This window comes from Hetaerina americana, unplaced genomic scaffold (assembly GCF_022747635.1).
Source record: "Hetaerina americana unplaced genomic scaffold, ioHetAmer1.1.p SCAF_9, whole genome shotgun sequence".
Lineage (NCBI taxonomy): Eukaryota > Metazoa > Arthropoda > Insecta > Odonata > Calopterygidae > Hetaerina > Hetaerina americana.
The window spans coordinates 82961182-82983857 of NW_027287538.1; the positions used below are offsets into that span (position 1 = coordinate 82961182).

General features: G+C 36.2%; 1 protein-coding gene across 1 annotated transcript in view; it reads left to right on the forward strand.

Moving 5' to 3' along the window:
* Positions 1–7765, forward strand: part of LOC139698622 (nephrin-like) — a 556765-nt gene extending 549000 nt beyond the window's left edge. Inside the window, exon 12 of the mRNA XM_071597464.1 lies at positions 797–7765. Coding sequence (XP_071453565.1) covers positions 797–1096 — 300 coding nt within the window. The 3' untranslated portion in view covers positions 1097–7765. The remainder of the gene's footprint in view (positions 1–796) is intronic.
* The last annotated feature ends 14911 nt before the right edge of the window (positions 7766–22676 follow it).

The window sequence follows — 22676 nt, forward strand, 5'->3', positions numbered from 1 at the left end:
TTCCTATTTTTCCTTGCCTATACTACTGTTTTCGTGTTTATTTCTTCTAGAGAAGTGAATAATATCTTTTAATTCAGAAAATATTCACTCTAGCTATTCAAACTCTTTTTAATTGAGTCGCTCAATGCAGCAGAAATATGTGCCTGCGTTCCGAGAGCGGTTTTTCTATTAATTTCGACTCAGAGGTGTGTATTGTTCAACGTGCCAGATAACTTGAACACTACAGGCTGAAGGAAGCGATTTCTTTACCCGGATCGTAATTGCAATGAGATAGCGCACCAGTAAAGGCTGGTGATTAGCTTAAACAGGCTCACATGATTCACTTATAACAATCATGTTCATACTATCCTTCACTCCAGCGACTATATGACAGTACTCCAGGAAGTGGCTACTAGTTCATTGTAATTGTGTAAAAAATCTGTAGCCACCTAGCTCATTCTTGCAGGATCAGGGGATATTTCCGTGATTAATCAACTTTTACGCAGTAGGCAAAAAGCACCTGCATAGTACCGAGCACATATAGACGACTGTAAATGGAAAAATAATAATGGTCGTTATTGCAGATAATTTTATTAGACCTCTTCAAAAAACCCTGTGATATATTCTCGATCCTGACAGTTATTGCATTCTTGCAGAACTATGTCCTCCAAAGCTTTAAATTCACATAACTGAAATCTGTACAGTTACCTGCAGTCGAGCACGTTCGCATCATGAGCAAAGCATTCATAAACATGTGAGCCACGGACTAACTTTTGGTCATTCTTATTTCCCCCCCCCCCGCCGCGACGTCTTGCAGACGGAGGAAGTGACGTACGCGGAGCTGAGCTTGGTGGCGGCCGGCGTCTCCCCGTCTGCGGCGGTGGAGCACCAGGCGTCGACGGCGCGCCCCGATGCTACAATCTACGCCCAGATCGACCACTCGAGGCGTCCGCCACTCCTCGCCGCCTCCTCGCCCGCCGCCACGCCCGCCACCCCACCCACACCCATCTCCGCCTTCTCCATCCCCACGCTGTGCCTGGCAGATCCGACGGTGCCCCGGGAGATCGTGACGGTCAGGACCCCGCTCATTTCCAGCCAGCAGGAGAGCTGCGTCTAGAAGGGAGGCGCGGTACCTTAAGGTCTCCACCCACACACACACAGCCGAGGGTTCTGTCACGAGGACACCCTCCGGCAGTGCACTGGCATGCGTGCATCCAAATAACCAATGTCATCATCTCTCCTCCTCCCAGTGCCCCGCCAGCATTCTTCTCCGACTGTCTGCCAGAGCGATCCCTCCAAGCCCCCAACCACTTGAACCCAACATTAAGCAAGAAGGCACGCCCACCAACCTTCCCCGCTCCCTTCAAACTCCAGCTCCCCAAGAACATAATAATTCGAACGAGGGCACTGGCAATCTCCGAGTACCCGGGAGGGAACCGATGTTGTGGAGCAACATCCTCGTTGTCGTTTTGAGTGGGGGAGGGGAAGGTTTTGTATAAATTGCCGAAATGAGCGCATTGCATAGTGGTGTGTAATTTGTGGAGTCGTTGAAATTATTTTTTCCCGGGATAAACATTTCGCGATAACATCGCCAACCAGAGTAAAGTCCGCGGTGGGCCGTCATTACTTCACTTCTGCTCCACAGAGAGGCAAACGCTGTAAAGAGATTAATCCGTGGCATTGCAAAGACTTAAAAAGCAACGTCCCAAAACATCTAAGGAATTCCCAAAAGAAAGAAACGGTTATCTTCATGATAGAACTGGGGAAAGGGTTCGGGATTGCAGGCTTTTTTGCGTCTCTGTGCGCGCATGTGTGTGTATGCATATACACATATATGTGTATAACTATGTATATATGTGTGTACATGAATATGTATGTATTGTGTATGTGTATATGTATGTATGTATTTGTGTGTGTATATATACACACACACTCATATACGCATATGCATATATGTATATAGATATAACAATATAATCCAAATGTAGGTAGGTGTAACTCTGTGAGAAATTGAAAAACAACTGGAAGATGAATAAATTTGGAAGTCTCAGCTCCAACTCACTGCTAACAAGGAAAGATGAATTTTACGTTTTCAAAATGAAATAGAATTTCGAGCGATGAAATGTTTCCTATGAAGGAATAATGTGTGTGTATAGATTTGTTCCTGTATGCGGTATCTTCTGGTGTATTTGTACGTTTTTAAGACTGTGTGGATGTTTGTTCGTATGCTTATACATAGGCAAAAACTTCTGCAGAGAATGGATGACAGAATCATATCAGGCCCTTATCGCTGAGGACCAGCCATTTGTCAAGGAATTATTGCAATGGGTATGAGTCAAACCCTGGCAGATAGCGTTTCATAATGAACAACGGTCGGTGGTACAGTCATGGCGATGCTGTTACAGTTTAGATTGTTTAGGATGACCCCGTACTAGCCCAGGAATTATATCAACAAGATTTGTAGAAGAGAGAAACGTCATATTTGATCAGTTGACGAAAATGATTATATCATTTGAAGATATAGCTTTCAATGGCGATGTTGTGAGGTATTCGGAAAGATTGTCTATCATAGAGTTATAACTATGACAATTTCTCCACAAGTGTCGAGAAGCAGCGTGGGATTTCTCTGTCGCTTTCCCTCATATTGATGTATGCAAACTGACGGAATTATTTGTGACTCAATGTAAAGCGCCAACAATGAAATTTAAAACTCATCTTAATGTTATTAAAAAATACGCAGAATCCGTGACCTCCAGAAAATGTATTAAGGTGCGCAATACTAAAATTCAGCATGCTATACGTCAAGTGATCGACTGAAGGATATCAGTGCATTGGGCCCCAGATACGCGCAAGCCTAAGTTTTTGTGCACTTGATTGAATTTAAAAAAGCACGTTACCAATTTTTTGCGATGAATTAACCTATCTATCGAAACACTATCATTGCGTCTCATAGCATTCTAATTAAAGCATTATAATTAATCTCATCTAGCTTAATTAGTAACATTCGATGTTCAGACGATAAATTAGGTGACCTAACATCATTCATTTACGATAGGATTATTTCCAGTGCTGCAGACCAAACCATGCGCCAGCAGTTGAAATACTTTGAATTTGTAAATTAGAAGTAACAGTATTTTATGAGCCAGGAAATGTCTATTTTCTCATAAGCGTCAACGCTTGAAAGATAATTTGAAAAGTCGCAATGGCATCAGTTTGCTAAAAGCTCTGACCAACATCATGTTTCTCTAAGCAAATTCGAAATTACGATAAATCCACTAATTAGTTAAAACATATATAAAATGTGCATGAGATGGTATTCAAGCCAAAGTTCCAATACAAGAGAGTCGATATTTTCGTCCTAAAACCGTTTCATCGTCAAGCCACAGTTTCCCATTCCCAGAAACATGACCCTGGTTCCAAGATACTGTAGTACCGAGTGGCGATTGTGTTGAGATTCTTCTATGGACGGTCATATGTCCAAATCAATTATGGTTCTCTGCCATTATTCTTATCTCCATATGGCTTGAAAAATGTCACACTGAAGTTGCTTACAAATTTAAAATTATTTGAAATAGCTTAGCAGAATCAACAGCTGATTTCAATACCCAGAGCGGACATCAAGTCTCCTCCCTTCCTCCTTTTGCTGAAGTTCAAAGGCAGTCCGAGGCCACTTTCCAAACTAGTTTCTACCTTCCAGGAATGTAGTGAAATCTTGTGGTGGAAAAACGAGCTAATCGAGTCAAACAGAAATCTTATTTGCGGCTGTTGGATAAAGTTCAGATGTGATTTGATATAATGTGAAATTACCCTGATTTCGGATTGAGTAGTCAAAAGTGTAATTACAGGTGAAAAATGCATATCGCGGATTCTTGCTTGCTTGCTTCCCGAGCATTAAAAAATTCTGCTCCTGGGTCCAGTTTAGAGTGACAATACCGGTATAATTATGGATGACCTTATTTTATTGATACTTCGGTTACGTGTACAGAAAGTTCATTTTGCTTAGCTACTCCTGCCTGGATACCCTGGTAAGGATCACAAATGACAATTTTGGCGCGTGTTCTTGGTAAACTATTCTTTACAAGAGGGAAAAAGACAATAAATTATGATCCATCCGGAGGAAATGCGTGGAATGCTATGACAACGGGGACCCAGGAGTATAAATTTAGAATTTAGGGCCAATCGCTCCCTTAAACCATACATATTCCATTAATCCAACTACTCCGTTTCCTCCAAGAATTGTGAAAGCTGTGAAGAACCCAGCTTATTTTCAATAAATTAGGAACTTAACGCCTTGTTTTAGTGCTAATGTATGTATACTTTGTCCTAGCTCTTACAAAAAGTTCCACCTCCAAATTTTGTCCAAGTGGTTTGGTCTGCAGGAGAGCATGGCCTTGCAAACGTAATGGCCTTTGTAAGGTAATGTTCTCTCTACGCCTCCGTGGTCTCGTAATCTTACTCAGGAAAAAAATAATTGTATTAATAATGACCGTGACGGAGCGGCATTCGTAAAAAACATCCGATGGTCCAGAGATAAAGAGATGGAAAACAGCGAGGTTAGCCAGTGAAAAAATTCTTCACGAATTTTTTTCTCTCCGGAATAAATTTTTAATGAATGCACTAGCCCTTTCACTCTTCGGTAGTTCTCAATGATTTCCTAGACGTGTCCCATTCATTCATATATCTTCAACTCAAATGTGAATTGATACAGGAATGAAAAAGGGATCGACAACATTCCGAGGAAGAGAAAAAGTTCATTTCTCTCATCGTTTAACCATTACCCGTTCGTTACTCAATGAATCTTTTCAACGTGTTCCCTCATTAGACAAATCATGCTGCGGAAACACTTTCCATGTTACCTCTAACAGAAGAATCCGAGGGTCGATGTAAATCAATACATCGCAAAGTGAATTAACTAAAATAAAATGCATTTAATGTACAAATTATTAACAATTAGGGTACCACTTGACGGGTTGAATTCATATCATGTTGAGTCTCATGGCATGTTTCCCACGTCAATTTTACGTAGTCGAGGGAATTAACTATTAATGAACTGCCCTACTTTTTCCGCTGGCATGAGAGAAACAGAGTTTTTTGATGATTTTCGTAGTTAGTGCGTTCAATTTGGCATTTAACAATTCAGCGAATAACTAGAGACGATTTAGCGGTCATCAAACTAAATTCCATCTCTGTGACAAATGTTAGATCAATACAGGTCACAGCACCACGAATGCCCTCGAGGTGACGACTGACTAGAGCAATTTTAGATGGCCAGTCGTGCGTACCCGACACGCCCCAACTCTCGAAGAGGGCATATCATTATTCAATTTGATGAATGACTTAAAATTTCGAAGCAAATGCAGGTCTGGAACTTCAGTTTAAACTAGTAATTCTGCGGCACATCGACCGGAAAATTTACTGAGGGCTATTTTCCTTTCGCGTGTAAATAAACCCATGCTCTGAGACTGGTCGTCATGGAATTGCGAAGGGTTTAGCCGTTGAGATTTGTATTTTAAAATGTTTAGCAAATGCGCCACTGTTGCATATAATATTAATAAATATATTTCCCGGGTTAAAACGGGACATCTAATATGAATTATAAGTAGGAAAATACGTTGTGCGCTATTTTTTCAATTTTCGCGCTACTGTTAGCCGATTCTTCAAACTTTGTTTCTACGGATCACAGCTAGCGCGAGGAAAGTGAATGTTAATTAACACTGAGAATATGTGAAATCGTCCAGCCATATCATTGAAAACTATTAAATTTAGACTTTTAAAAAACGTATTTTCTTGTGACTTCAATTCATGGGTTCCAATTAGCAGTGAACTTTTAGCTTCTTGTGTGTATTTTCATTGCATTAAAAAAATTTAATTTTCAACCTGCCAACAAAGATTTTTGAAGGTCAGTCCTGTATATAGAGAGAAATACTTTTTTTATCTTATTCACTTCTTGTGGCATTGAAAAATGTTTAACTATTGAAATAATAATAATACTTTAAAATGGCTGTTCCCTTCTTAATGACATTTATGGAAAAAACAATAGAAATATCAGAGCATCATCATATAGTGGAGTGAAAGTTTTGTACTTCAAGTTTTTAATGTCAACATATCTCCTCCAATATCACCCTTCTAAATGAAACAAAAAGTGTACCTATAGTAATCACTATGTCTTGAATTTTGCGCTTTAAAATAAACGTTATTATGGTATTAATGACGAAGAAAATTAGTCATTGTTGATTGACCTGAGTTTTATTTTTCTCGAAGACAACATGAAAGGTAAGGAAAAAAATGTGATTTGACCGAGTGAGTGTTTTCTTTTTTTTGTGTGTGGTTGTGAAAAAGTGTACCAGATTCAAAACGTATACGTTCAGAGTGGAGTAAAAAGAGTTGAGGCTCCAAACATGTAGTTAGCTTAACGTGCGTAAACTCTCCCTTGAATATCATTCTGTTGCAGGGTATATGGGATGTGCATACTTCGGGAATCATAAATAACTGCCTTTGATGCAGCTTTCCATTCGTGTGAAACAAAAAATATACTATTTCTTTCCGTTCATTTTTCCCCTGCAGCAACTAAGAACAATTGCTCACAAAATTTCAGTGTACATGTATTTCGTGAGGGATTACTCGTAGTAGAGCTATAAAGGATATAAGAGATTACGAATAATTACCCGGAGGGTAATAACTTTTTCAAATTCGATGGATATTTTTTTGTCTCAGTAGTGAAATGGGATCGTGTGTGTTTAATGTTCAATGCCGAGGGGAAATGGAAAAGTGATCTGGGTGTGAATGTTTTCCTGGCAATCTGAAAGAACGAAAGACAACTTGGCTGTTTCGTGTTTCCTGTGAAAATATTCGTCTTTCTCACTTGGTTTTTTTATGTCTGTCGTTGGTGTTCGACGTACAACGATGGCGAGAAATGTCAAACTTGAACCCAATGGCTGCGTATGGAGTGAAAAGACTTCTCTGGAGCTGATCGCCATGGCGCAAGTGAAATCAATAATTAATAATAACTGTAACATAAAGAATGTGTAATTGTATAAAAGTTAATCGGTGACCTACTACGAAATTAACCGCTATCGTCATTGATTTCGTGGCAATCACAGCCCGGGATATCCCCCCCCCCCCGTCTTCCTCGCAAGCGCCAATTTTCAATATTCCTCGCAAACTTGAGCTGGTTACTTTGACTGATCTAGGGCACAAAGTGTGGGGCAAAAATGAGGATTTGATACTTTTAATGTTTTTGTCGTACATATTATTTCACATGTCAATATTATGCTGCATGGTGCAAGGAGTTGATTTTTTAAATTATTTTTTGAATGTTCACAAAAAAGTGCAACAGCGATATCGAAAAGAGTAGGGTTTTGCATGGTAACGGACAAATTTGCGAGGAAAATAATTGGTTGCCAAGGAGGGGATCCCGTTTAGGGGTATGATTAATAGAAAAATTTAAGAAAATATAAAAGGAGGCGCGGGTGCCGGAACGGAAGTTGGCGTATATGTCAACGTGAAGGGAATGTTATGCGGGACTATTTATTGTTTGTCTGATTGCCAAAATATTTCATGATTTAATAACAGAAAAATGGTATTCTCTCTACTTCTGGGTGTGTGATTAAATGAAAATCATTTTATGTATTAAAAACTAACCCATAATGGTAAGTGTACATGCTAAAACTGCATGCTGATGATGGTGACGAGATGTTGGCCATGATGATTGATTTTGTCAAAATTTTTATTGTGGTGGACGGAGGTTGTGAAAATCGAAAATGAAAAATAAAGAGAGTTGGTTGAAATTGGGACTCTGTGAATTAAATTGTGTCTGTGCGTTTTTCCAAAACCTATCGATAAATATATGTACAAGATTCGAAGAGAAATAATTAATTTACATTGTGATCTGTTTCGAATAAAGACTAATATGGCAATTACTTAAAAACTTCAGGTATTTGTTGCGTGATAACGAAATTTATCAAAAGTACTTGCGTTGCCCAAGGACTAGCAAATCAATCTTAATCGTTTATTCAAGCATCAACATCTTACGTTAAATGTACAACTCAATGTACCCCTCCATTGTTCATTATTTGCTACAAATAATTTCAACGCTTAGGCGTCATCATCAGGTACCTGGTGATGACGCCTAGCCGTCGGAACTAGTAGTACCAAGATAAAGAACGCCAGAGGGATACATTATGTTCTTCATTTAATGAATATGAGCTTCCACAAGGTTGAGCCAGAAACTATCCAATGCCGAATATGCATCGTAGCTTAACGTGCATGCTACAAATATATCTGATGCTTTTGAATTTCGAAAGTATTATGCGTTATTTGAGGGCCACGTATTTATTTCTAATTTAAATGGTTGTCTTTCGCAAAATATTTGCTTGAACAAAGTTGATTGAGAGATGGGATTAATTCACATTTATGAGGACATTTTGGATTACTTTGTAGCAAAACCATACCATATATTTATGATGAACAGCAACTTCTCATAATTTTTTGACAGGTCCCAAGATTGATTATATTATAACAATTCGCATGATACTGAAGTGTCTCGCGAATTATAGTCATGAAAGCATGCATAAACTTAAACCAATATGCTAAATTGTGCCAAAATACACGTACATTGTAACACCTATTTTGGGGATTCAGTAGTGGTGTATGAATCAAAATCATACGCTTCACCATACACGTGTATTGCGGAGCGTCTTACTTTGCGGCTCGGTACTTACAGAGTATTACCTTTCGCCTCTTATTTTATCCCACGTCATTTTCAATGCAGAAGCGCAGTCAATTCTATATGGATTTGTAATTCATACAAGGATAGCAAGAGTCAGCCGGATTTTTGCCTATTACCCCAGGCATGGAGGCGCGCTGGTGCGCGGGAAGCGGCCCTTAGCGTGGCCCGAAATAGCCATGGTCGGCTGCTCTCCCTCCCAGGCGATGTCTTTACGACCAACCAGGGCCCTCCCTGCGTTTTGATGGCACTGCGACGGCCAGGGTTCCTACATGGCAGGGTTCGGTGGAAAGGGTGTGGAATATCGCCACACCCCTCGCATTTGATGAGGGACGGGGTGGGCGGAGGGGAGGCTTACCTGGAGGAACGCTGGCTGCAAGCTACAACCAATGGCTTGCTTGGTCAGCCCCGCTTCGAGCTGACTCCCGGAGAAATTAACTACATACTCCGCCGTTAGATGGCGGCGACCATGGCCTGTCCCCCGGCTCACTGTGACGTAGCCCGAAACTTGCCCCCTTATCTCCTCCATTCCAATCCGCTCCCCCCCGGGTCATCCTCCGGGCAGAGTGGACTTTTTATGGCGCAACGCCCAGAATACTCGTCTTTCTCGCAATGAAGCGGGGGGGGGGGTCTGTGATGGGTTCTTTGGGGCTTGCGGGGAACAGCTTTGAGCGGGCGTTTTCTGATGAAATAGTGGACGATAATTATAACCTAATTAAAAAGCATGGAGTTTCTAATTTTTACTAAATAATTTTCTCGACTGGTTAAGGAAAAAGCTATACCGAAGCTTATTTATTTACTCCAGTAAGTATTTTTGAAATTCGAATCCTAATTGTTAGGGTCGAAATGACAGGGAGTCAAAGTGTCCCTTAAACGTACTTATTTCAATCAAACAGAAAATGAATAAACATGTTTTAACTTTCTGTCAAGGATAACATAAATTTGAAGCAGGTGTCTTCAGCATGAGTTTAAAATGTATTTTCAGCTGCATCATAACGCAGCAGTTACTTATTTCCTAAGGTGCAGTCTAGTACATCGTCTTTCATTCATTTAGATCAGTGTAAAATGCATGCAATAAAATAAAGCTATTCAATCCCAAAGCGTTGAGGCTAGAAAGTGACAGTCTAGTTTATTCTAACACACTTCCATTGCTCTCCCGTATTGTACGTGAGGAGAGCGAGTCCTTGATATTGCTTGTTGTGGGATTTATTTTTCAAATTTCATATTCATGATCCAATGACATAAGTTGGAGGACAAATTATTGACGAGACCTCGGTGCTGAAATAATTGGCTCTGAATTTATTTAATTACATCGACCTAGCATTAAATTGTCTTCCCTCGACTCCTGAAGTCTGTATGTGGCACTTTTCGCTTCGTCGTAACATTTTGTATCGAATCGGGTGGCTCTGCGTTTAGCATTCCTGAACCTTCTTCATTTCCTGAAGGGGACATTTTTTCCTCGGGTCCCATTCGCTACATGCATAATATAAACGGAGCGCCCCGAGGGCACGGAGCCAATTCTTGGGTGCCCCATCGCGTGGTAGCTTACTTGGGGAAAACAGACCACGAGCAGGGGGGATATAAAGAATTGCACATTCATCAAAAGTTTAGGAAAATGTAGCGATAAAGCAGTGATGGAGGGACGCCACTTTTTAGAGGGACCCCACGCAGAGTGTACAGCGAGCATATGGGAATCTCAAGAAACACTGATTTCATGATTGAATAGAAGACGGCCCTCAGATTCGTGAATATTTCGTAGGGATGAAGAGAAAGAGTCACTTATTTACTACAGATTTGAAATGAGAGCGTTTGGATATGCGAAGGTTCAGGAGAAGAATGAACATGTTGCAAAGATATCAAATGTGCTGTTTTTCATCCGGCTTGTAAGATATGAATCAGACACAAATAAGCAGGACGGGCTATTGCCACAAAATAAGACAGACTGCAGAGAATGGATAGAATCAAGAATTCATTACTTCAACACACAATTCACGAGAGCAACTCAAGCGACTCAACTTCGCTTTGACCGGGATCACGGTCAATGCGAATGATTTTAACGCTCTGAAATTGTTGCGTTATAATGTGCACTTAGGGGATGACTCGGTTAAAAGTTACTGCTGCGGCACCCACCGCAGTTTCTTGGAATTACATGAATGGTGTGCCTGGCACTCTCACACTTGCCCTTTCGGTGGCTCACGGGGTGAGATAAGTTTTTTGAAGTAACGGTGTTGTATGTATGGTGACCTTTTAACCCATGCCTTTTATAATTGGAGTCCATCTTTTTTTGTGATCTTGAAACCGCTAGCATACTAATTCTGATTTTCCTAATGATAAATAATTATCATAAATAAAGCATGCGCAAACGTCATGATTTCCGAGGTCTTTTGCTTTTTCTTGTCGTGGAGGGAGTTCATTTGAAAATTATGAGAAAGAAATCTGTGTTGAAAAGACCAAAAACCAGTGAGGACGGATAATGATGTCGATATTGTAGCACGCGGAAACAATGGAAAGTGACGCGCGCAGTAATGGTGCGCGTAGGGGCTATCGACGGAAGGGAAAGTGCGGGAGAAGGTGAAGAGGGAAAGGCGCGAAGGACAGCGGTGAGGACCCGAGGCAAGGGGGCGCGGTCGAAGGTGGACGGAGGGAGGGGGGAGAGAGCCAGGCGGGACGGGCGGTTCCCCCTCCCCTAATTGATTTCCCCTCGGAAGGTAGGAGGGGGGATGGAGGGGGGAAGCGGAGAAACGATCTCAAGTTTCGATGATTCCCAACAAATCCTGCGAGTGGGAAACAATCTCACGGCGGAGAGGCGAGTTAGGGCCGGCTCCTTATCTCGAGCGCCTCCTTATTTCCCCCTTGGCCTTGCACAATATCCCTTTCGCTAGCGGCCAACCAAGCGCCTCCTCGCTCCCCCCGTCACTTCGTCCCCGTCCCGCCCCCTCGACGTATCGCTTTGGACGTTATCTCGTCGAACGAAAGCGACGGGATTGCCACTCACACCCCCTGGAATGGAGAGGGGAGGCGTCTGCCACAACGTCCAACAGCTTCCCTCCTCCTCACTCAGAATACGGAGAAAATGTTGATTTTGTAGAATGTTTCCTTCGGCTGAAGTGTTAAATTACCCCATAACTTCCGAGTTGAGCTTATGTTTTACCAATTGGTAAGCGAAATATAAAATGTGAACGTGACTTTCAAGATAGTTACAGATCGGCACAATGAGCTACCGGCACATGGAGTGCGTGAAGAGGAAAATTTCTCAGGGTGTTTAGGGTAGGGTCGATTAGACGGAGAATATAGATGGATATTTGCAGTAAAATGTTTATCATTTTAGCCACAACGCCACAAATAACATATAATATATAAATATATATATATATATATATATATATATATATATATATATATATATAAAAACACAGATGTAGATTTTTAGAATATAGAGACACAAAGAAAGGACACTCACAATTTGTTATTTTACGTTTCGACAGCACGGCTGTCGTCTTCAGATCTTCGTCGTGATTCTGAAGACGACAGCCGTGCTGTCGAAACGTAAAATAACAAATTGTGAGTGTCCTTTCTTTGTGTCTCTATATTCTAAAAATCTACATCTGTGTTTTTATATATTTGTGTGTCGCCGATGAGCGTTCCATTTCGAAGATATTTTATATATATATATATATATATATATATATATATATATATATAACATAAAATATCCCCCCCTTTGGGTTCTAGTTGAAAATCTCACTCGACACAAATCAAACAAAAATGTTTCCATGCTGTGTATTGTTGTTCATTTTCATGAAATAAACAAAATAAAACCAAGAATTAATACTGAAAGACAAGAAATGAGCATAAAAGATGCTTCAGCGCAAGTGTTAATGTTACTAAAAGAGCCCAAATTTCTAAAAATATTGCGAAAAACAACAATCTTCTGTTTTAGAGTGAATGTTTGAGGTGTATAGAAGGCATTTATTTCATTTTTAGAAATTTTAATTTTTCACATTTCTCCATGAAAAGTGCCAATTACCCTTCCTTTGGGTTCTAGGTGAAAATCTCACTCCATAAAAATCAAACAAAAATGTTTCCATGGTGTGTATTGTGAATCATTTTCATCAAATAAACAAAATAAAACCCAGAATAAATCCTGAAAGACAAGAAATGAGCATAAAATATGCTTCAGCGCAAGTGTTAATGTTAGTAAAAGACCCCAATTTCTAAAAATATTGCGAAAAACAACAATCTTCTGTTTTAGAGTGAATGTTTGAGGTGTATAGAAGGCATTTATTTCATTTTTAGAAATTTTAATTTTTCACATTTCTCCATGAAAAGTGCCAATACCCCTTCCTTTGGGTTCTAGGTGAAAATCTCACTCGACACAAATCAAACAAAAATGTTTCCATGGTGTGTATTGTTGTTCATTTTCATCAAATAAACAAAATTATAACCCAGAATAACTCCTGAAAGACAAGAAATGAGCATAAAAGATGCTTCAGCGCAAGAGTTAATGTTAGAAAAGAGCCCAAATTTCTAAAAATATTGCCAAAAAAAAAACAATCTTCTGTTTTAGAGTGAATGTTTGAGGTGTATAGAAGGCATTTAATTCATTTTTAGAAATTTTAATTTTTCACATTTCTCCATGAAAAGTGCCATTACCCCTTCCTTTGGGTTCTAGGTGAAAATCTCACTCGACACTAATCAAACAAAAATGTTCCCATGGTGTGTATTGTTGTTCATTTTCATCAAATAAACAAAATTAAAACCCAGAATAAATCCTGAAAGACAAGAAATGAGCATAAAATATGCTTCAGCGCAAGTGTTAATGTTAGTAAAAGACCCCAATTTCTAAAAATATTGCGAAAAACAACAATCTTCTGTTTTAGAGTGAATGTTTGAGGTGTATAGAAGGCATTTATTTCATTTTTAGAAATTTTAATTTTTCACATTTCTCCATGAAAAGTGCCAATACCCCTTCCTTTGGGTTCTAGGTGAAAATCTCACTCGATAAAAATCAAACAAAAATGTTTCCATGGTGTGTATTGTGAATCATTTTCATCAAATAAACAAAATAAAACCCAGAATAAATCCTGAAAGACAAGAAATGAGCATAAAATATGCTTCAGCGCAAGTGTTAATGTTAGTAAAAGACCCCAATTTCTAAAAATATTGCGAAAAACAACAATCTTCTGTTTTAGAGTAAATGTTTGAGGTGTATAGAAGGCATTTATTTCATTTTTAGAAATTTTAATTTTTCACATTTCTCCATGAAAAGTGCCAATACCCCTTCCTTTGGGTTCTAGGTGAAAATCTCACTCGATAAAAATCAAACAAAAATGTTTCCATGGTGTGTATTGTGAATCATTTTCATGAAATAAACAAAATAAAACCAAGAATTAATACTGAAAGACAAGAAATGAGCATAAAAGATGCTTCAGCGCAAGTGTTAATGTTACTAAAAGAGCCCAAATTTCTAAAAATATTGCGAAAAACAACAATCTTCTGTTTTAGAGTGAATGTTTGAGGTGTATAGAAGGCATTTATTTCATTTTTAGAAATTTTAATTTTTCACATTTCTCCATGAAAAGTGCCAATACCCCTTCCTTTGGGTTCTAGGTGAAAATCTCACTCGATAAAAATCAAACAAAAATGTTTCCATGGTGTGTATTGTGAATCATTTTCATCAAATAAACAAAATAAAACCCAGAATAAATCCTGAAAGACAAGAAATGAGCATAAAATATGCTTCAGCGCAAGTGTTAATGTTAGTAAAAGACCCCAATTTCTAAAAATATTGCGAAAAACAACAATCTTCTGTTTTAGAGTGAATGTTTGAGGTGTATAGAAGACATTTATTTCATTTTTAGAAATTTTAATTTTTCACATTTCTCCAAGAAAAGTGCCAATACCCCTTCCTTTGGGTTCTAGGTGAAAATCTCACTCGATAAAAATCAAACAAAAATGTTTCCATGGTGTGTATTGTGAATCATTTTCATCAAATAAGCAAAATAGAACCCAGAATAAATCCTGAAAGACAAGAAATGAGCATAAAATATGCTTCAGCGCAAGTGTTAATGTTAGTAAAAGACCCCAATTTCTAAAAATATTGCGAAAAACAACAATCTTCTGTTTTAGAGTGAATGTTTGAGGTGTATAGAAGGCATTTATTTCATTTTTAGAAATTTTAATTTTTCACATTTCTCCATGAAAAGTGCCAATACCCCTTCCTTTGGGTTCTAGGTGAAAATCTCACTCGATAAAAATCAAACAAAAATGTTTTCATGGTGTGTATTGTTGTTCATTTTCATCAAATAAACAAAATAAAACCCAGAATAAATCCTGAAAGACAAGAAATGAGCATAAAATATGCTTCAGCGCAAGTGTTAATATTAGTAAAAGACCCCAATTTCTAAATATATTGCGAAAAACAACAATCTTCTGTTTTAGAGTGAATGTTTGACGTGTATAGAAGGCATTTATTTCATTTTTAGAAAATTTAATTTTTCACATTTTTCCATGAAAAGTGCCAATACCCCCATTTGGGTTCTAGGTGAAAATCTCACTAGACACAAATCAAACAAAAATGTTTCCATGGTGTGTATTGTTATTCATTTTCATCAAATAAACAAAATAAAACCCAGAATTAATCCCCAAAGACAAGAAATGAGCATAAAAGATGCTTCAGCGCAAGTGTTAATGTTACTAAGAGAGCCCAAATTTCTAAAAATATTGCAAAAAACAACAATCTTCTGTTTTAGAGTGAATGTTTGAGGTGTATAGAAGGCATTTATTTCATTTTTAGAAAATTTAATTTTTCACATTTTTCCATGAAAAGTGCCAATACCCCCCCTTTGGGTTCTAGGTGAAAATCTCACTCGACACAAATCAAACAAAAATGTTTCCATGGTGTGTATTGTTGTTCATTTTCATCAAATAAACAAAATAAAACCCAGAATTAATCCCGAAAGACAAGAAATGAGCATAAAAGATACTTCAGCGCAGGTGTTAATGTTACTAAGAGGGACCAAATTTCTAAAAATATTGCTAAAACAACAATCTTCTGTTTTAGAGTGAATGTTTGAGGTGTATCGAAGGCATTTATTTCATTTTTAGAAAATTTAATTTTTCACATTTTTCCATGAAAAGTGCCAATACCCCCCCCTTTGGGTTCTAGGTGAAAATCTCACTCAACACAAATCAAACAAAAATGTTTCCATGGTGTGTATTGTTATTCATTTTCATCAAATAAACAAAATAAAACCCAGAATTAATCCCCAAATACAAGAAATGAGCATAAAAGATGCTTCAGCGCAAGTGTTAATGTTACTAAGAGAGCCCAAATTTCTAAAAATATTGCAAAAAAAAACAATCTTCTGTTTTAGAGTGAATGTTTGAGGTGTATAGAAGGCATTTATTTCATTTTTAGAAATTTTAATTTTTCACATTTCTCCAAGAAAAGTGCCAATACCCCTTCCTTTTGGTTCTAGGTGAAAATCTCACTCCATAAAAATCAAACAAAAATGTTTCCATGGTGTGTATTGTGAATCATTTTCATCAAATAAACAAAATAAAACCCAGAATAAATCCTGAAAGACAAGAAATGAGCATAAAATATGCTTCAGCGCAAGTGTTAATGTTAGTAAAAGACCCCAATTTCTAAAAATATTGCGAAAAACAACAATCTTCTGTTTTAGAGTGAATGTTTGAGGTGTATAGAAGGCATTTATTTCATTTTTAGAAATTTTAATTTTTCACATTTCTCCATGAAAAGTGCCAATACCCCTTCCTTTGGGTTCTAGGTGAAAATCTCACTCGACACAAATCAAACAAAAATGTTTCCATGGTGTGTATTGTTGTTCATTTTCATCAAATAAACAAAATTATAACCCAGAATAACTCCTGAAAGACAAGAAATGAGCATAAAAGATGCTTCAGCGCAAGAGTTAATGTTAGAAAAGAGCCCAAATTTCTAAAAATATTGCCAAAAAAAAAACAATCTTCTGTTTTAGAGTGAATGTTTGAGGTGTATAGAAGGCATTTAATTCATTTTTAGAAATTTTAATTTTTCACATTTCTCCATGAAAAGTGCCATTACCCCTTCCTTTGGGTTCTAGGTGAAAATCTCACTCGACACTAATCAAACAAAAATGTTCCCATGGTGTGTATTGTTGTTCATTTTCATCAAATAAACAAAATTAAAACCCAGAATAAATCCTGAAAGACAAGAAATGAGCATAAAATATGCTTCAGCGCAAGTGTTAATGTTAGTAAAAGACCCCAATTTCTAAAAATATTGCGAAAAACAACAATCTTCTGTTTTAGAGTGAATGTTTGAGGTGTATAGAAGGCATTTATTTCATTTTTAGAAATTTTAATTTTTCACATTTCTCCATGAAAAGTGCCAATACCCCTTCCTTTGGGTTCTAGGTGAAAATCTCACTCGATAAAAATCAAACAAAAATGTTTCCATGGTGTGTATTGTGAATCATTTTCATCAAATAAACAAAATAAAACCCAGAATAAATCCTGAAAGACAAGAAATGAGCATAAAATATGCTTCAGCGCAAGTGTTAATGTTAGTAAAAGACCCCAATTTCTAAAAATATTGCGAAAAACAACAATCTTCTGTTTTAGAGTAAATGTTTGAGGTGTATAGAAGGCATTTATTTCATTTTTAGAAATTTTAATTTTTCACATTTCTCCATGAAAAGTGCCAATACCCCTTCCTTTGGGTTCTAGGTGAAAATCTCACTCGATAAAAATCAAACAAAAATGTTTCCATGGTGTGTATTGTGAATCATTTTCATGAAATAAACAAAATAAAACCAAGAATTAATACTGAAAGACAAGAAATGAGCATAAAAGATGCTTCAGCGCAAGTGTTAATGTTAGTAAAAGACCCCAATTTCTAAAAATATTGCGAAAAACAACAATCTTCTGTTTTAGAGTGAATGTTTGAGGTGTATAGAAGGCATTTATTTCATTTTTAGAAATTTTAATTTTTCACATTTCTCCAAGAAAAGTGCCAATACCCCTTCCTTTGGGTTCTAGGTGAAAATCTCACTCGATAAAAATCAAACAAAAATGTTTCCATGGTGTGTATTGTGAATCATTTTCATCAAATAAGCAAAATAGAACCCAGAATAAATCCTGAAAGACAAGAAATGAGCATAAAATATGCTTCAGCGCAAGTGTTAATGTTAGTAAAAGACCCCAATTTCTAAAAATATTGCGAAAAACAACAATCTTCTGTTTTAGAGTGAATGTTTGAGGTGTATAGAAGGCATTTATTTCATTTTTAGAAATTTTAATTTTTCACATTTCTCCATGAAAAGTGCCAATACCCCTTCCTTTGGGTTCTAGGTGAAAATCTCACTCGATAAAAATCAAACAAAAATGTTTCCATGGTGTGTATTGTGAATCATTTTCATCAAATAAACAAAATAAAACCCAGAATAAATCCTGAAAGACAAGAAATGAGCATAAAATATGCTTCAGCCCAAGTGTTAATATTAGTAAAAGACCCCAATTTCTAAAAATATTGCGAAAAACAACAATCTTCTGTTTTAGAGTGAATGTTTGACGTGTATAGAAGGCATTTATTTCATTTTTAGAAATTTTAATTTTTCACATTTCTCCATGAAAAGTGCCAATACCCCTTCCTTTGGGTTCTAGGTGAAAATCTCACTCGATAAAAATCAAACAAAAATGTTTCCATGGTGTGTATTGTGAATCATTTTCATCAAATAAACAAAATAAAACCCAGAATAAATCCTGAAAGACAAGAAATGAGCATAAAATATGCTTCAGCGCAAGTGTTAATGTTAGTAAAAGACCCCAATTTCTAAAAATATTGCGAAAAACAAAAATCTTCTGTTTTAGAGTGAATGTTTGAAGTGTATAGAAGGCATTTATTTCATTTTTAGAAATTTTAATTTTTCACATTTCTCCATGAAAAGTGCCAATACCCCCCCCTTTGGGTTCTAGGTGAAAATCTCACTCGACACAAATCAAACAAAAATGTTTCCATGGTGTGTATTGTTGTTCATTTTCATGAAATAAACAAAATAAAACCAAGAATTAATCCTCAAAGACAAGAAATGAGCATAAAAGATGCTTCAGCGCAAGTGTTAATGTTACTAAAAGAGCCCAAATTTCTAAAAATATTGCAAAAACAACAATCTTCATTGTTAGAGTGAATGTTTGAGGTGTATAGAAGGCATTTATTTCATTTTTAGAAATTTAAATTTTTCACATTTCTCCATGAAAAGTGCCAATACCCCCCCCTTTGGGTTCTAGGTGAAAATCTCACTCGACACAAATCAAACAAAAATGTTCCCATGGTGTGTATTGTTGTTCATTTTCATCAAATAAACAAAATTAAAACCCAGAATAAATCCTGAAAGACAAGAAATGAGCATAAAATATGCTTCAGCGCAAGTGTTAATGTTAGTAAAAGACCCCAATTTCTAAAAATATTGCGAAAAACAACAATCTTCTGTTTTAGAGTGAATGTTTGAGGTGTATAGAAGGCATTTATTTCATTTTTAGAAATTTTAATTTTTCACATTTCTCCATGAAAAGTGCCAATACCCCTTCCTTTGGGTTCTAGGTGAAAATCTCACTCGATAAAAATCAAACAAAAATGTTTCCATGGTGTGTATTTTGAATCATTTTCATCAAATAAACAAAATAAAACCCAGAATAAATCCTGAAAGACAAGAAATGAGCATAAAATAAGCTTCAGCGCAAGTGTTAATGTTAGTAAAAGACCCCAATTTCTAAAAATATTGTGAAAAACAACAATCTTCTGTTTTAGAGTGAATGTTTGAGGTGTATAGAAGGCATTTATTTCATTTTTAGAAATTTTAATTTTTCACATTTCTCCAAGAAAAGTGCCAATACCCCTTCCTTTGGGTTCTAGGTGAAAATCTCACTCGATAAAAATCAAACAAAAATGTTTCCATGGTGTGTATTGTGAATCATTTTCATCTAATAAACAAAATAAAACCCAGAATAAATCCTGAAAGACAAGAAATGAGCATAAAATATGCTTCAGCGCAAGTGTTAATGTTAGTAAAAGACCCCAATTTCTAAAAATATTGCGAAAAACAACAATCTTCTGTTTTAGAGTGAATGTTTGAGGTGTATAGAAGGCATTTATTTCATTTTTAGAAATTTTAATTTTTCACATTTCTCCATGAAAAGTGCCAATACCCCTTCCTTTGGGTTCTAGGTGAAAATCTCACTCGATAAAAATCAAACAAAAATGTTTCCATGGTGTGTATTGTGAATCATTTTCATCAAATAAACAAAATAAAACCCAGAATAAATCCTGAAAGACAAGAAATGAGCATAAAATATGCTTCAGCGCAAGTGTTAATGTTAGTAAAAGACCCCAATTTCTAAAAATATTGCGAAAAACAACAATCTTCTGTTTTAGAGTAAATGTTTGAGGTGTATAGAAGGCATTTATTTCATTTTTAGAAATTTTAATTTTTCACATTTCTCCATGAAAAGTGCCAATACCCCTTCCTTTGGGTTCTAGGTGAAAATCTCACTCGATAAAAATCAAACAAAAATGTTTCCATGGTGTGTATTGTGAATCATTTTCATGAAATAAACAAAATAAAACCAAGAATTAATACTGAAAGACAAGAAATGAGCATAAAAGATGCTTCAGCGCAAGTGTTAATGTTAGTAAAAGACCCCAATTTCTAAAAATATTGCGAAAAACAACAATCTTCTGTTTTAGAGTGAATGTTTGAGGTGTATAGAAGGCATTTATTTCATTTTTAGAAATTTTAATTTTTCACATTTCTCCAAGAAAAGTGCCAATACCCCTTCCTTTGGGTTCTAGGTGAAAATCTCACTCGATAAAAATCAAACAAAAATGTTTCCATGGTGTGTATTGTGAATCATTTTCATCAAATAAGCAAAATAGAACCCAGAATAAATCCTGAAAGACAAGAAATGAGCATAAAATATGCTTCAGCGCAAGTGTTAATGTTAGTAAAAGACCCCAATTTCTAAAAATATTGCGAAAAACAACAATCTTCTGTTTTAGAGTGAATGTTTGAGGTGTATAGAAGGCATTTATTTCATTTTTAGAAATTTTAATTTTTCACATTTCTCCATGAAAAGTGCCAATACCCCTTCCTTTGGGTTCTAGGTGAAAATCTCACTCGATAAAAATCAAACAAAAATGTTTCCATGGTGTGTATTGTGAATCATTTTCATCAAATAAACAAAATAAAACCCAGAATAAATCCTGAAAGACAAGAAATGAGCATAAAATATGCTTCAGCGCAAGTGTTAATGTTAGTAAAAGACCCCAATTTCTAAAAATATTGCGAAAAACAACAATCTTCTGTTTAAGAGTGAATGTTTGAGGTGTATAGAAGGCATTTATTTCATTTTTAGAAATTTTAATTTTTCATATTTTCCATGAAAAGTGCCAATACCCCTTCCTTTGGGTTCTAGGTGAAAATCTCACACGATAAAAATCAAACAAAAATGTTTCCATGGTGTGTATTGTGAATCATTTTCATCAAATAAACAAAATAAAACCCAGAATAAATCCTGAAAGACAAGAAATGAGCATAAAATAAGCTTCAGCGCAACTGTTAATGTTAGTAAAAGACCCCAATTTCTAAAAATTTTGCGAAAAACAACAATCTTCTGTTTTAGAGTGAATGTTTGAGGTGTATAGAAGGCATTTATTTCATTTTTAGAAATTTTAATTTTTCACATTTCTCCATGAAAAGTGCCAATACCCCTTCCTTTGGGTTCTAGATGAAAATCTCACTCGATAAAAATCAAACAAAAATGTTTCCATGGTGTGTATTGTGAATCATTTTCATCAAATAAACAAAATAAAACCCAGAATTAATCCTGAAAGACAAGAAATGAGCATAAAATATGCTTCAGCGCAAGTGTTAATGTTAGTAAAAGACCCCAATTTCTAAAAATATTGCAAAAAACAACAATCTTCATTGTTAGAGTGAATGTTTGAGGTGTATAGAAGGCATTTATTTCATTTTTAGAAATTTTAATTTTTCACATTTCTCCATGAAAAGTGCCAATACCCCTTCCTTTGGGTTCTAGGTGAAAATCTCACTCGATAAAAATCAAACAAAAATGTTTCCATGGTGTGTATTGTGAATCATTTTCATCAAATAAACAAAATAAAACCCAGAATAAATCCTAAAAGACAAGAAATGAGCATAAAAGATGCTTCAGCGCAAGTGTTAATGTTACTAAGAGAGCCCAAATTTCTAAAAATATTGCAAAAAACAACAATCTTCTGTTTTAGAGTGAATGTTTGAGGTGTATAGAAGGCATTTATTTCATTTTTAGAAAATTTAATTTTTCACATTTTTTCATGAAAAGTGCCAATACCCCTTCCTTTGGGTTCTAGGTGAAAATCTCTCTCGATAAAAATCAAACAAAAATGTTTCCATGGTGTGTATTGTGAATCATTTTCATCAAATAAACAAAATAAAACCCAGAATAAATCCTGAAAGACAAGAAATGAGCATAAAATATGCTTCAGCGCAAGTGTTAATGTTAGTAAAAGACCCCAATTTCTAAAAATATTGCGAAAAACAACAATCTTCATTGTTAGAGTGAATGTTTGAGGTGTATAGAAGGCATTTATTTCATTTTTAGAAATTTTAATTTTTCACATTTCTCCATGAAAAGTGCCAATACCCCTTCCTTTGGGTTCTAGGTGAAAATCTCACTCGGTAAAAATCAACCAAAAATGTTTCCATGGTGTGTATTGTTATTCATTTTCATCAAATAAGCAAAATAAAACCCAGAATAAATCCTGAAAGACAAGAAATGAGCATAAAATATGCTTCAGCGCAAGTGTTAATGTTAGTAAAAGACCCCAATTTCTAAAAATATTGCGAAAAACAACAATCTTCTGTTTTAGAGTGAATGTTTGAGGTGTATAGAAGGCATTTATTTCATT